General features: G+C 52.8%; 6 protein-coding genes across 6 annotated transcripts; 2 read left to right on the top strand and 4 right to left on the bottom strand.

Annotated features, from left to right (window-relative positions):
• Window positions 1–482: 482 nt before the first annotated feature.
• On the top strand, window positions 483–3,677 carry CDV56_106889 (KAR9 family protein; the record flags this gene model as incomplete). Its single annotated transcript, XM_026760508.1, has 1 exon — window positions 483–3,677. One exon carries the CDS (start codon window positions 483–485, stop codon window positions 3,675–3,677), a length of 3,195 nt encoding a protein of 1,064 aa, XP_026612882.1.
• A 299-nt stretch (window positions 3,678–3,976) lies between these two features.
• On the bottom strand, window positions 3,977–4,760 carry CDV56_106829 (GNAT family N-acetyltransferase; the record flags this gene model as incomplete). Its single annotated transcript, XM_026760448.1, has 3 exons — window positions 3,977–4,147; window positions 4,204–4,313; window positions 4,382–4,760. 3 exons carry the CDS (start codon window positions 4,758–4,760, stop codon window positions 3,977–3,979), a joined length of 660 nt encoding a protein of 219 aa, XP_026612881.1.
• A 555-nt stretch (window positions 4,761–5,315) lies between these two features.
• On the bottom strand, window positions 5,316–5,831 carry CDV56_106774 (succinate dehydrogenase assembly factor 3; the record flags this gene model as incomplete). Its single annotated transcript, XM_026760393.1, has 3 exons — window positions 5,316–5,386; window positions 5,456–5,555; window positions 5,613–5,831. The coding sequence occupies 3 exons, from the start codon at window positions 5,829–5,831 to the stop codon at window positions 5,316–5,318; spliced, it is 390 nt and encodes a 129-aa protein (XP_026612880.1).
• Window positions 5,832–6,249: 418 nt separating this feature from the next.
• Window positions 6,250–7,023, top strand: CDV56_106704 (S-adenosylmethionine-dependent methyltransferase; the record flags this gene model as incomplete). The annotated part of the gene is made up of 1 exon (XM_026760323.1): window positions 6,250–7,023. One exon carries the CDS (start codon window positions 6,250–6,252, stop codon window positions 7,021–7,023), a length of 774 nt encoding a protein of 257 aa, XP_026612879.1.
• Window positions 7,024–7,567: 544 nt separating this feature from the next.
• CDV56_106669 (mRNA splicing protein SMD1) lies at window positions 7,568–7,831 on the bottom strand (the record flags this gene model as incomplete). The annotated part of the gene is made up of 1 exon (XM_026760288.1): window positions 7,568–7,831. The coding sequence occupies one exon, from the start codon at window positions 7,829–7,831 to the stop codon at window positions 7,568–7,570; it is 264 nt and encodes an 87-aa protein (XP_026612878.1).
• An 808-nt stretch (window positions 7,832–8,639) lies between these two features.
• On the bottom strand, window positions 8,640–12,507 carry vps27 (ESCRT-0 subunit protein VPS27; the record flags this gene model as incomplete). Its single annotated transcript, XM_026759997.1, has 7 exons — window positions 8,640–8,756; window positions 8,975–9,252; window positions 10,121–10,975; window positions 11,044–11,812; window positions 11,883–12,164; window positions 12,232–12,364; window positions 12,440–12,507. The coding sequence occupies 7 exons, from the start codon at window positions 12,505–12,507 to the stop codon at window positions 8,640–8,642; spliced, it is 2,502 nt and encodes an 833-aa protein (XP_026612877.1).
• Between the last annotated feature and the right edge of the window lie 416 nt (window positions 12,508–12,923).

Raw genomic sequence — 12,923 nt, 5'->3', positions numbered from 1 at the left:
AATATGTGTCACTCGAAATGCAGTGGGAGTGTCGGTGAGTAAGCCTGTGTAAGTTGTTCTTTCACTTCTTCTAGGGGGAGAAAGAGTGTATCTTTCTCTAGCTCTTTCGCCCCTGTATATGTGAGCCCGGTCGCCCCTCCCCCCCCCCCCCCCCCCCCTTATTGATCTGTCTCAGAGCGAAAACAAAACATTCAAAGCATTCTAGACCTCTGAATCCCTCTTCAAGAATCAATTCTATCTGGTTCGCAGGGGTGTGTGATTTCTCTCCGACGGCCAAACAGAAAGGGGGGCGAAGGGAGGCACCGCACAGCAGCAGGACGGTGGACACTGAACAACTCAGGAATCCCGACAGCACTAGCTCCGTACACCGCAGCCAAACAATCTACATTCCTCAGCCCACCACCTCCGTCTCTGCAGTACCTACATTCTACAGTAACTCTCGCGACACCAGGCCAGGGCGGTCGCCTCGTGGATTAGTATCCATGCGCGCCATATTCACCAGTTCGACTGCCTCCACTGCTACCAGCCAGCTCCCAGATCCCGGGCCCAACACCGATAGCAATAACGGCAACCACCCTTCCACGTCGCAGGTATCCTCGCCGCCGCCGCCGCCTCCTCCTCGTCCTGCCGTATCGGTCTCCTCGCCAGAGGACGAACCCTTACCGCGTCGGATCAAGTCCAAATCCTCCTTGCGAAGTATTCGGAGCCTCGGCAGTAGTCACCAGGAAGACGAAGGCTACGACAGCCAGGACCAAAGCGGTCTCGATAAAAGTCTTGTCCGGCCCTCGATCCTACGTCGTTTGTCTCCTGGGCTGGCAGCGCGGGTGAAACTATTGGATGGTAGTAGCAGGGTCTCGACACCATCTCGCAGCCCGGGCAACGTCGGTCGGATTCCTGAGGAACATATCAAGGAGCTTGACAATCTTCATCAGAATTTGTCCATCAAGGTTGAAAAGAAGGGCCGGTCTTGGAATGCTCTGCAGCTAGCTGGCAAGAAACAAGACACCCGGCAGACTCCTTCCGAACCGTCGGAGGTCCTGCAACACCGTTCGACCGGACGGTCGGCAACACCACCAGATACCGAGCCAGCGGCACCAGTCATCGAGAACCCTGGATCGCCTACATCCGTACCTTTTGAGCATATTGAGGCTGAACATTTGCCCGCTGCGGCGGTAGCTTCCCCGCAGGAAGACTCGCAGTACGAAGAAGTAGTGGAACAGACACCAGCCATGTCTGCTGTGGAGCAGTCTCAGATGCCGCTGGCGGTTGGGTCCGCGACAACATCTGAGGTTCCCGATCAGACTGACTTTGAGAAATACATCCAGAGTACCAGCGACAACGAAGCGCAATCGCCTGGCCCATCCCCGCCCCCGAAAGATTCTCCTCCATTGTCCAGTTCCTCATCGAATGTGCAGTCATACTTCAACCCGAAGGGCTTGCAGCGCACTGAATCAATCTATTCCTTTTCGAGAGCCTCCTTCAGTAATCAACTCTCACAGCTCACCTCGATCACTCTTCCACAACCCTCGTCGCTGGCAGCTAGTATAGCTGGGATATCGAATGCGCCCTCAGCTGTCAGGGCATTGACAGGGGCTGCAGAACAGATTCAGATATGGATCAGGAAGGCTTCTGATGTGTTGAGTGGCCTGGATGCGGAGGATGATGTGGAGTGGGCCGCGGCTGGCGGACGAGAAGGATTGGATGGAGTGGACAAAGCCATCACGCGGTTCGAAAGCTTGGTTCACGTTTATGTCAATGCTATTGAACAGGTTCAACTGCGGCAAGATATAGGCGACGTCAGTCCGGACAGTCTGAAGACGATCGTCGTTCAAATGGACTCTATCATACAGAGTTGGGCGCAGATTAAAGCGCGACTGAAGGGTGTCAAGGAGCAGGTAGAATTAGCCATGGAGTGGGAAGAGCTATGGGCTAATGTACTAGGCGATGTCGGTATGGAAGTTGAGAATCTCAGCCGATTGATCTTCGAGATGGAGGAGAAGCGACACTTCACCATGGCGTGTGAGCAGGAAGGGACCAGCAACGGGCTTGATATCAATGAGCTTGAGACAATCGTTGAGGAGACGCCATCGAATGGCGACATGGCAAGCAAACGCTTCAGCATGGGCCCCATCTTCTCTGCGGCACCGCCCTTGGGTATGCCGATTATCCAGACACCTCAGGATGATTCCAATCACTCCAGCCTCATGGCTTTGTTTGCTCGCATGCAGCCATTGCGGGCCTCTCTGGATTTCCTGCCCATGAGATTGTCCATGTTCCAATCACGGGCAGAGCGCATCTTCCCCAGTGCCTGCGAAGAGCTGGAAGATCGGCGGAACCAGCTGGAGAAGAGCTACAAAGTGTTGGAGGCCGATGCGGAGGCTCTGCGAAAAGAGCTTGGCGAAGACCGCTGGATTCTGGTCTTCCGCAACGCTGGAGCACAAGCACACAAGATGTTCGAGTCGGTCGAGAGAAGCATCGCCAAGCTCCAGGAAGCGCTCGAAACGGGTGCGCATCTGCACAATCCTGCTGGGCTAACGAAACGGATCGAGAGCTACGAGGCCAAGAAGGTCCATTATGTTCCTGCTATTGAGCGGGTGATCTCCATCATCGAAAAGGGTGTCAAGGATCGACTCACGGTGAATGGAGAGATCATGAGGCTTTCGTCAGATATGGCCTCAAGGATCGACGCTCTCAAAGCAAGTATCAAGGTGATGGACTCGTCGTTGGACGATCTCAATCTCGCCAAGTCTCAGCACTTGCGGGACTCGATATCCAGCATCATCACAATGGACAGCCCCCTTGCGAGCAGTGTTGTCGACACCCCCGGCAGCTCCCCTGCTTCGTCGGTAATCATGACGCCCGGGAATGGCCTCAAGGGCTCAACTACGCCACTGAACCCCTCGAGCAGGCGTGGTAGCTCCGTTGGTAGTTCTGCCGCGCGAACCACTATGTCCAAGGTTCGACGATACTCCGGACTCCCACAGGCGGCCTCGGCTCTGAAATCAGCGATCCCCAAGCCTACGTTCTCGGCTACGTCCCCTAGCAAGAAGGACACGGCCATCACTCCGACGCCGACGACGCGGAAGGTTGCGCGCCTGCCACCACCGCCTTCACCGCTGAACAACCGTCCACGGTGGAACGCCAGCACCAACACCAACGATCTGGAAATTGGTCACACCTACAAGTCTAGCACGCCGTTCCGCAAATCCTCTGCTCCGGCTCGCACGTCGCGACCCTCGTCCACTCTCCCGATGCCGGGCCCGTACCGGCGAGACCAGTCTGCGTCTCCTGCTCCTTCGACAGCCCGATCAGTCAGTCGTGTCTCTAGCAGACTCGCCTCTCGCAGCCCGGCGCGGGTGGCATCTCCATCCCCTCACCGTTCCATTCTCGATCCTCCTCCATACAGCAAGCTTCAGAAGTCGGGCTCAGCTGGCCTGGCCAATACCCCTCGCAACCGGCAGAGCTACGCCGGAATGTCGTTCAGCCGCAGTGTCTCACAGACCAATGATTCAGGCATGCCGAGTCCGACAAAGACGACTCGCCCCGGGACCTCGCTTGGCCACTCGGGGACAGGGAACCGACGCATCAGTCTGCTTCCTCTTCCCAAGCCCCGGTCTGGCAGAGATAGTGCTGCGGGTTCGCGTAGCAAGCTCAGTGAGCGACCGCCCTGGCGGTGATTTTGTCTTCTCGCTTTGACATATTCAACCTCTCCTCTTCTGTGTTTCATTTTAGGGTCACATACATTTACGGCTCGCTGGTTCCTTGCGTTGTCATATACCAGATTGTTTGAGGGACAGACTGGGTTTGCTTGATTCCCCCATTCGCATTGTTTTAGCGCCGGATTGTACTATTTGTGCTTAGGGAGTGACAAATCATTTCTTCGGTGTATGGTTTACTTAATCAATGCATTGTGTGATACCTTGTGGTTAGATTTGTGTCTATTTACTTCATTCTATACTCTGCAAGTGCATCTATTCTATTCCCCCAGCTTCCTTCCAAAGATCAATGCATCCACCAAGTCCTCGCTATTTGCTAACCGTGCGGCCCCGGGCACTCGCCCGATGACTTCAAACCCAAGTTTCTTCCAGATCTTGACGGAGGCGACGTTATTCTCGAATACCAGGTTGAAGACGGAATATTTGTACCCCTGTGGATGCCCAGTTGGTCTAACGCAATATACACCAGCAAGCACAGGGAACCTACCAGCTTGGGAGCATACTCCAGATACGTCTCTCCCATAACTATCCCCACGCCACGACCCCTCGCCGCAGTCGTAGTCAGGAAACCCGCATTGCAAACGTGCGAGCACCGGCCTGCTCCGTCAGCACTGCACTCTTCCCAACAACTCTATTAATCAAGCTATATGCACGGAGTGAATTACCAGGATAATTCGGCTTAATATAAAACGTCCCCAAACACTCCCTCTTCCAATCTCTCCCTTGCCTAATCTCCTCCTCGTTTCCCGTCAGCGCCACAACCGCAAACGTCCCAAACCAGTACTCGGCGAACTTGTCCGCGCTCATTGCCTCCTCCATGGGATACGTGCAACCGCCCTCGATCTCCACGCGGAATTCCTCGGCGAGCAGCGCCACCAGGTCCGACGGGATGCTCGATGCGCCGCCTGCAATGGGGTAGAGTGTGACAGGTGTGCCGTCTTTCAGGGTTGCGTGGCGGGGTTTCAGGGAGGGGGCATTGTGGAGGGCTGATGGAGGAGGTGAGATTTTGGAGGGGTTCTCCATGATGCTTGTGCCGGCTGGCATTTTGTCTGTTTAGTTACGGATATGATGTTTATTCTGTACAAGATGGCGGTATATATAGGTTGCTGTTTATCTGTCGCAGCCGGAGTATAACTATTTTTTTTGGTCAACGTGATTAGTCATTGCTTGTAGATGGCAGGGCGTGAGTTTCCACAAGTTGGTAATTGATATACAGACACTTGATACGTAGATCACCGAGGGAATTATTGCTGGATGTTGTAGACCGGTAAGCTAATTGAAGGGTCAATGGCATATTGATGCCAGTGCTTGTGAAATCCCAGAGGGCCATGCATATGAACCTCGTACCGCTGAACCAATGAAAGCTGAATATATACATCAACGCTGTGAACAATGAGAGAAATGCCACCCCCCCCATAGCAAAACCATTCTGTGCCAATGCATGATAATATACACTGAGGAATTATCAGATCCTCGTAGGTCGTTACGGGATCGCCCTCCCAATTCGACCGTATGCCGCTAGACCAAACGTCCAACTCTATCCTGCATACTCTAGACGATGATATGAGCCGATCCAACCATGAGATGAAAAGGGCATCATCACTCCTTCCCCTCCCCATCCGTATTCTTGATCGCCTGCATGAGCTCATACAGCTGTCCGATCTGCTGATCTACAACCACAAACCAGACAGATCAGCATACCCCCGGACCCGAAAACACAGGCGAACCGCAGGACCTACCACTCATCTTATCCAGCTTCGACTTATCCAACTTCTCTCCGACCCATGCATCGCCCTCCAGCTTCTGCGCGTACAGCTGCCACTCCGTCAAGAAGCCGATCTGCCCCGCCTTAGCACCTTCTTCACTTGACCGGACGGGGAGTGGGGGGAAGCGTACGATATGTAGCGGGTTCTCCACATCCCTGTGTGCGCGGAACTCGCTCTTCACGTAGGAGTCGCCCAGGATGCGCATCTCAGGATCTAGCTTCCGCCGGTGGACGCGGAGGATGCGGCGGTAGAGGTGGAGTGGGGGGAGGAGGGCGAGGGCTTCGCTGAGGCTGGATTTGGAGCCCATTGTTGAGGGCGTGGCCATGAGTAATCTGTGGAAGAGACGCATTTTGTTTAACTGGTTTTGAGGGGGGTGATTGAGCTGCAAAAGGGAAATGTAGAGTGCGGAACAATATGATTGAGGATAGTATGATGCATGATGATGATACTGCCGCGGTTAACGATGCATCCCGGAAGGCGGCGAGGAGATGGCGAATCATAGTGTCGGCATTCCGCATCGGTTGAACCTCGTTTCCATTGTGCAGGTAAGGTTCTGCTTGGGATGAAGGACGGGCTTGGAATTGACAAATGCTGACTGTGATCAGGTCGCTAATTGGGTCTGGGACTAGATTGAAGAGCACTGTAACCTGCGCCACGCCATCAATTGACAATTCCAAGGGAAGGGAAAGCTTCTCGGGCCGATAGCTTTCGGATCTCCAAACACCAACGCTTTTGCAAACTATATCGATACTGATCCTGCAAGTACAATGCTCCCCACCCCATCCACAGACCACGTCTCCTTCGACACCATCTACGAACCCTCCGAAGACTCCTACCTCTTCCTCGACACCCTCTCCTCCCCCTCCGAATCAGAATGGCTCTCCGAGCGCTTCAATGGCACCAGCATCCCCCTAGTCGTCGAGGTCGGCACAGGCTCCGGCGTCGTCCTCGCCTTCGTCGCCGGCAACTCCCACGAGATCTTCGGCCGACGCGACATCCTCACCCTCGGCACCGACGTGAACCGCAACGCCTGCCTAGCCACCCGCGCAACAGTCCTAACAGCAATCCAAGAGCGGCAAGCAGCCGCAGCCCCGAAATCCGCACACATCTCCTCGGTGCTGGGTGATCTATGCAGCCCCCTGCGCCCGGGCTCCGTCGACGTCCTGCTTTTCAACCCGCCGTACGTCCCGACGGAGGAATTGCCGCGTCTGCCGTCTGTGACGGAGCACGAGACCGCCGCGGAGGCGCTCTCGAGGGCTGCCAAGTTCGAGCGGGACTCGTATTACCTGTCGTTGACGTATGCGGGGGGCATGGATGGGATGGAGACGACGAATCGGTTGCTGGAGGCGATTCCGGGCGTGTTGCATCCCGAGCGTGGGGTAGCGTATGTGCTGCTCTGTGCGCAGAACCGGCCGGAGGAAGTCAAGGAGAGGATACGGGGGTGGGGAGGTGGGTGGAAGGCCGAGTCGGTTGGGAATAGTGGGACGCAGGCTGGGTGGGAGAAGTTGGTGATTGTGAGGATATGGAGGGATGCTTCTTAATAGCGGGTTATACATCCAATTACGACATGAAATACTGGGCCGAGCGCCCATCCAGGGGTTTGATTCGATGTCGATTGAATTGATGTAGGTACAGGTAGCGAGGCACTGCCGCACCTTCGGATGACATGCTGGAATTATCTGGCACCGCGATCTTATTCGTCTGAACTGTGTCCATTCGCTTCCTCGACCAGATCGGCCCGTTGATGTCAATTCGCCCCGGATGAGGACTGTTGCTGGTCTTCACGGACATCTTTGTGACACTGCTCACAAGAGCATTTTTGCAGGAAGTCACCCGAGCTCATTTCCAAGTGTATCTGCCTCTTGGATCCGTGGTCACGACTCTGCTTCCCAGGACATTTCCCTTCAAATCGAGAAGATCAACAGCGAGGTCGTAGATTATTGCTTTTCTTCGCCCATCATCACACAAGAGCAGAAAGAAGAAAAAACATATCACAGATATCACCCAAACATATCACAGACAAAAAAGAAAGCAAGTAAAACTCCCGAAGCTATAGATGGAAAAGAACCTATCCATTGTCCCCGCCTAGAAACCGCGACCACGTCCCCGGCCCCGTCCCCGGCCTCTACCACCGCGTCCACCACCACCACCGCGGCCGCGGCCCCGATCCGTCTCCTTGCGCGCCTTGTTCTTCGGTTTCGGCTGGTCGTCCACGAGCAGGGTATCCAGAGGCAAGCTGTCGGGGAGGATGTAGTACCGGATCGTGGAGCCGCGGATGTTGATCGTGTCTAGGGAGATGGGCTCGCGGCCCTTGGGTGTCATCTTGACCGTGCGAAGAGCGGTGTTCATCTGAGGAGAGACGGAGGTGATGGTGCCATGGAGGATTGTACCTTTTTAAATGCAGAGTGATGCGTCAGTCGCGACAAAGTCAAGCCACGGAGTATCCGAATGTAGGCCGGGTGTGGGAGTGAACACTGGCAACGCAATCGCCAGGTCACAAGGAGGACCAACCATTCTTCAGTTCAATCGTCACCGTTTCATTGGCGCACTTCATCAGAAACCTACAGACAAGCCAAATGTCAGTTTCGTCTCCCGGTAGCCAGTGCCGTAGTGCGAGACTCCGATTCGACTGCAATGTACTCACCGAACGAGCTTCATGTTGACCGATATTAATGTGCGAACACACAAAGTCCTTCTGGCCAAAAGCTGTGAAAAAGAAACGTAGCTGAATTAGGCCTGCTAAAAATGAAGTTGATCAGGAGAGTGGCAGGTGTTTCCGCCAAGTCTTGCGAATTGATGTTTCCAAAAGTGATTGCGGCTCAAAGATGATCCTGCGAGAAACGGCGAAGCTCCAGAGCACGTGACCGTGATATCCTCAATCCCACTTCTTGACCATCATCCTACACAAGGTTTACAATGGATGCATTTTCAATTGTATTGATCTCGACTCGTCGCTAAATGGTATCTCGTACAAGAAAAAAAAAAAGAAAAGAGAAAAGACCAACCAGCCCCAGCGCCAAACCTCAACATTTCTCCGAAACAGCACTACAGAACACCATGTCGCGCTTTAAATATGGCTATTTTATCATCATAAAACAAGATCTCTCTGAGCCTGAACGACGTCCGGGATCGAGTACAGTCAGAGCTGAATTCGTCATCAGATGAAGTCCCGTAGTCGGACGGCTCGGAGCTCGACTCCATGACGCTGTTCCATCCCATCTTCGTCCTGGCTCTCATTCATCGGGTATGAGGTCTCCTTCATCTGACGGTGATCCTATATCCTTATCCATTCGTATTTAGTGAGAACTGCCCCAGTCTCGTGGCAGTAATCCGCAACCGTTCGCTTGGACTGATGAGTAGATGGAGCATCCACCGGGCAGAGACAAGAAGTCGGGTGTGGCCGTTGCAGGAGTAGCAAACAAGGCTTTGGCGGGAACACGCAGGGCAGAGGACCGTAGGACAAGGGAGTAATAGCCCCTAATGGACACATACTAATGACAGAAGGCTCTGGAGATCCATACTGCCATCCAATGTCAGGCAGCGAATTTCATCCCACTCACGCAGAAGTTCATCAATCTGCTCACCCTGCCCAGAGGCATGGAGAATCTCTGCAATCACCGCATGTGTCGCAAGGAGGACCCGACTTGGTAGCTCATAGTCGGCGTGCTTCTTGAAGGTGATGAGTTGCTCACCATCCTGATTGCGGGAAGGCAATTCTTCGAGCAAGAGTTTCTGAAACCTTAGGTACGTCTTGGTCTTATAGGTGTTCTCTGTGTCCTGGTCAAGTAAGCATAAAATAATTCTATGATTTAGCGAAACACATACAGTTGGTATGAGTGCAAACTTTAGACTGCCAAAATCTTCATGGAGATGGACTATGACAACGAAGAGAACGTCGTAGTGGAGGTCAGAGAAGTATGAAGAGAGAAGAGCGGTAGTGAGAAGTAGGTATTATTATTAGGTGGTTTGGTATTATGTCTTACAGAACCAGCCATGGAAGGTCGGAAAGCAGAAACAGGAATAGAACACAGTACTCCGTACCGGTAGATAGCCATCTCCACTTGCATCGCCAGCTCTAGACCAGAAGTGGTGAATAGTAGTAGGATGCATGATTTCTAGTTAACTCTATCTACTCCATAGAGAGAAATCTCATTGCCTTCACACAAGAGAAGAAATTACTGTCAATACCAAAGATCCATCAAGTGGGGTATATGCAGACCTTCCGTCTGACATGCATGTAAAGTATTCTCTGCGCCTAACCATAAAGCACTGTACAACAACGATCGAGTTTTAGGTGCCACTAAGTGTTTATTAGGTCAGATACTTAAAGCGGAATACTCTACAAAGTATAAGTATCATCCTCGGAAAAGGGTAGAAAGAAAAAAAAGAACATTAAAGGTAGAAACCAATTCGTGTCCAATTTCATATCCTAAAATCTTTCAAATCGTCTGGTATCATAATGGTCACAAAAGCCAACAACCACGAGCAGAAGCCGTGTAAGGGAGAGGAAGAGCGACCACAAGAATGCTATACATCGCCATTTCAACCATGAGACCCTCTACAGCTCAATGAGACTTTCCTCAACTGCCGGTTTGCTTGGCGCAGCTTGTTGATAATGCACCGGAGGCGCAGACGCACCAATCGGGGAAACGTCTCCGCCAAGATACGTTCCATAAGGCGCAGCTGCAGTCTGCGAGTGTGTTGGAAGCGGTGGGCCCTGCGGAGGTTGTTGCTGGAAGTAGTATGGCTGGGCGGGAGGCGCCGTCGGCTGATGCTGAGGGGTAGGTTGACCAGTGGGTTGTATAGGATGAGAATCTCCGTATTGCATATAACCAGGAGATTGGCCCTGGTCTGTAGGCGGTGATTGTTCTGGTGCACTCGCCCGCGCAGCGACTGGCGCTCCAGATGAGTGATAGTAAGAATCTCGTCGCATGATCGGCGACGGCTGGTAAGGTACTTCTGTCTCCCCAGGCCGGGGACTTGAATATGCATTTGGATCTTGTTCTGGATGCGGTGCGGACGCGTAGTATTGTGTCGGAGCAGAGGGGCCAGGATATCCTGAAGGATTGCTGGGGAAAGGAGTGGAGGGAGCAGACGGTTGAGGAGATGCAACAGGAGGAACGTTTCCATTCCACGGCGGATTTTGAGGCACTGCCTGACTGGGCTGGTTATACATGCCGGAACTGATCGGACCTCTGGGAGCCGCTGCTGGCTCACGGATTTCCCTGCTGGACTGAGGGTATCCATATGTGTTACCAACTGGCTGCGCCCTATCGGCAACCAGGTTGCCGTAGTAGAAGTTTTCGGCTCCAGTTTTACTATCCGCGGTGTGGGAAGGCATTGAAGGGTACATATTGGGATATGGAGAGCCGCCTGGCGCAGTTCCGTATCCGAGCGAATGCTGCGAGTATGTACTAGATAATCGTTCCTCTAGCATACGATCGTAATATCGCACCACCGTGGAGAGCTTGGCATGCAGGTCAAGAAGAGTATCTATGGGCCGGTCAGTCAAATCTTCAAAGAATAATGGATCAACCTATCAGTAGAGATAATTCACTGACCATGCTTGCTCATAGTCTCCCCATAGCTGCGGGCAAGCTTAGGCCTGAGCGCACCGATGCTCTCGTACAGCTCTTGAATTTGGGGTTCTCGTAGGATAGTCCCCGGAGGTTGATGTTGTAACCGGTCAACGAGGGCGGCGAACAAATGAATGTTTTCTACCTCGACGGGGCTCAGCTCATAGGGATTTTTGGGCAAGGGTGTTGTGGTAGTAGTATCATGAGCTGAAAAATCCGTCGCTGCTGCATTACTCTTCAAGGCAGCCGCATGCTTCTTCTTGTGTTCCTCCATGTCCCGCAGAGAAGCCTCGATGGCGGCTTTCAAGTCCGCGTCTTCCTCCTCCTCGTAGTTGGCTTGAGTGGTCGTCTTTGCCGGTTCGTCATTGATCCTAGTTTGTGGAACGTAGCCAGAAGAGCCCTTGTTTTGAGCTTCTTCCAAGCTCAGTTGAAGCGCCCGCCGCAGATCATCATCAAAGCCACCCTCTGCCCTTGCGCCGCGAGGTTCCATCGCATTTGACTTGGTGATAGAGTTGTTCTTGAACACAGATCGGTCTGACAAAGACGGCGCGAATGACTTTGATGTCAATTTGGCATAGCACCCGTCATCGACGCGAACGGGCTGAAGTATTCCCAAATGTGGTAGGGGAAGGGTTTTGCTGGAGCATTGGGCATCGAAGACATTACCGCAATTGCGGCAATGGTGTTTGCGATTCATGAAACTAAATGGTGTACGGCAGCGCATACAAACGTCGGAATCGATCCACTCAGGAGGCTTTTCCCCCCAGGGATTTGAACGTTAGCTTCAACACAAGATCACCACCAATGGACAGACGTGAACATACCGCACTGCTTTCCAACATACTTCCACTAATTTCATTCTTCGGAGGGAAGCGGAAACCCTCGCTCTGAAGTTTTCGGTAGGTCTCGCCGAGATAGTTGAGATCCATGCGGCCTTGGGCTGCCATAGCCCAATCCTGAATGAGTTCCAGCATCTTCTCCTTCACATCAGTATTCAGGGGAGCTCCCTCCGCCGTGAGGAGAGACACTAGATTATCCATAAACTCGCGCGACGCAATTTCCGCCAGAAAATGGGTGCCGCCATTCTTCACGCATGTATCGGTTAACTAGAGAGGTATCAAGCCCATTAGCATCGAGAACAGACCCCACCTCCCAAGTCTCGGGTCGACCAACCTTCAATGTCGCAATCTGCACATTTGGATTCCTATTTTCTAGCCGCCGTTTGAGCGACCTCATCGCTTCTTTGGGCTGGACGCTTTTCGATCGGATAAGGTCGGAGATCTCGAGGTTGAGAGCAATGTCCTCTCTATTTTATCAAGGCAGTTAGATATGGCCTGGGCAGCTTCGACCACTGGAAACCCTCAAATCAAAGAAGACATACAGTGATGATGATGTCGCACGCTCAATCTGCTCGTCGAGCGGAGAAGTAGAGGAAAACCATCCCGCCATAGTGACGGTGTTAGAGAAGCCTCAAAATCGCTATTTGATTGATGAGAGCGGAGTACGGGATTGATGACGTTGAGAAACAACGGTGAGGGGCATTAGATCACAAAACTGGATGCGGAAACCTGAGGACAGCGGCCCTCCTGGGAGATGACTTCGATAGATTAGGAGTTCACAGAGGATACCGGAACATTGATAGGAAGACAGATGAAGGCGATGGTGTTGATGCATGTATCGAATCAAGCTCTAGGCAGATCCATCGATAGGCAATGAGGTACTAGGGCTGTAACTGGGCGATATATGCTTACCTAAGGCAAGGAGCAGCCCCATGTGGCACAGTCATTGGCCGGAGCACTGTTGTTATTGGATTCCTTAGGTGTCAACTTTCCGGTTCAGGTCATCAAATCAGGTGTCGAGGCAGA

The sequence above is a fragment of the Aspergillus thermomutatus genome, assembly GCF_002237265.1.
Source record: "Aspergillus thermomutatus strain HMR AF 39 chromosome Unknown NODE_152, whole genome shotgun sequence".
Classification (NCBI taxonomy): Eukaryota; Fungi; Ascomycota; class Eurotiomycetes; order Eurotiales; family Aspergillaceae; genus Aspergillus; species Aspergillus thermomutatus.
The sequence above is the reverse complement of the archived record's forward strand: the minus strand, read 5'-3'. Positions and strand labels throughout refer to the sequence as shown.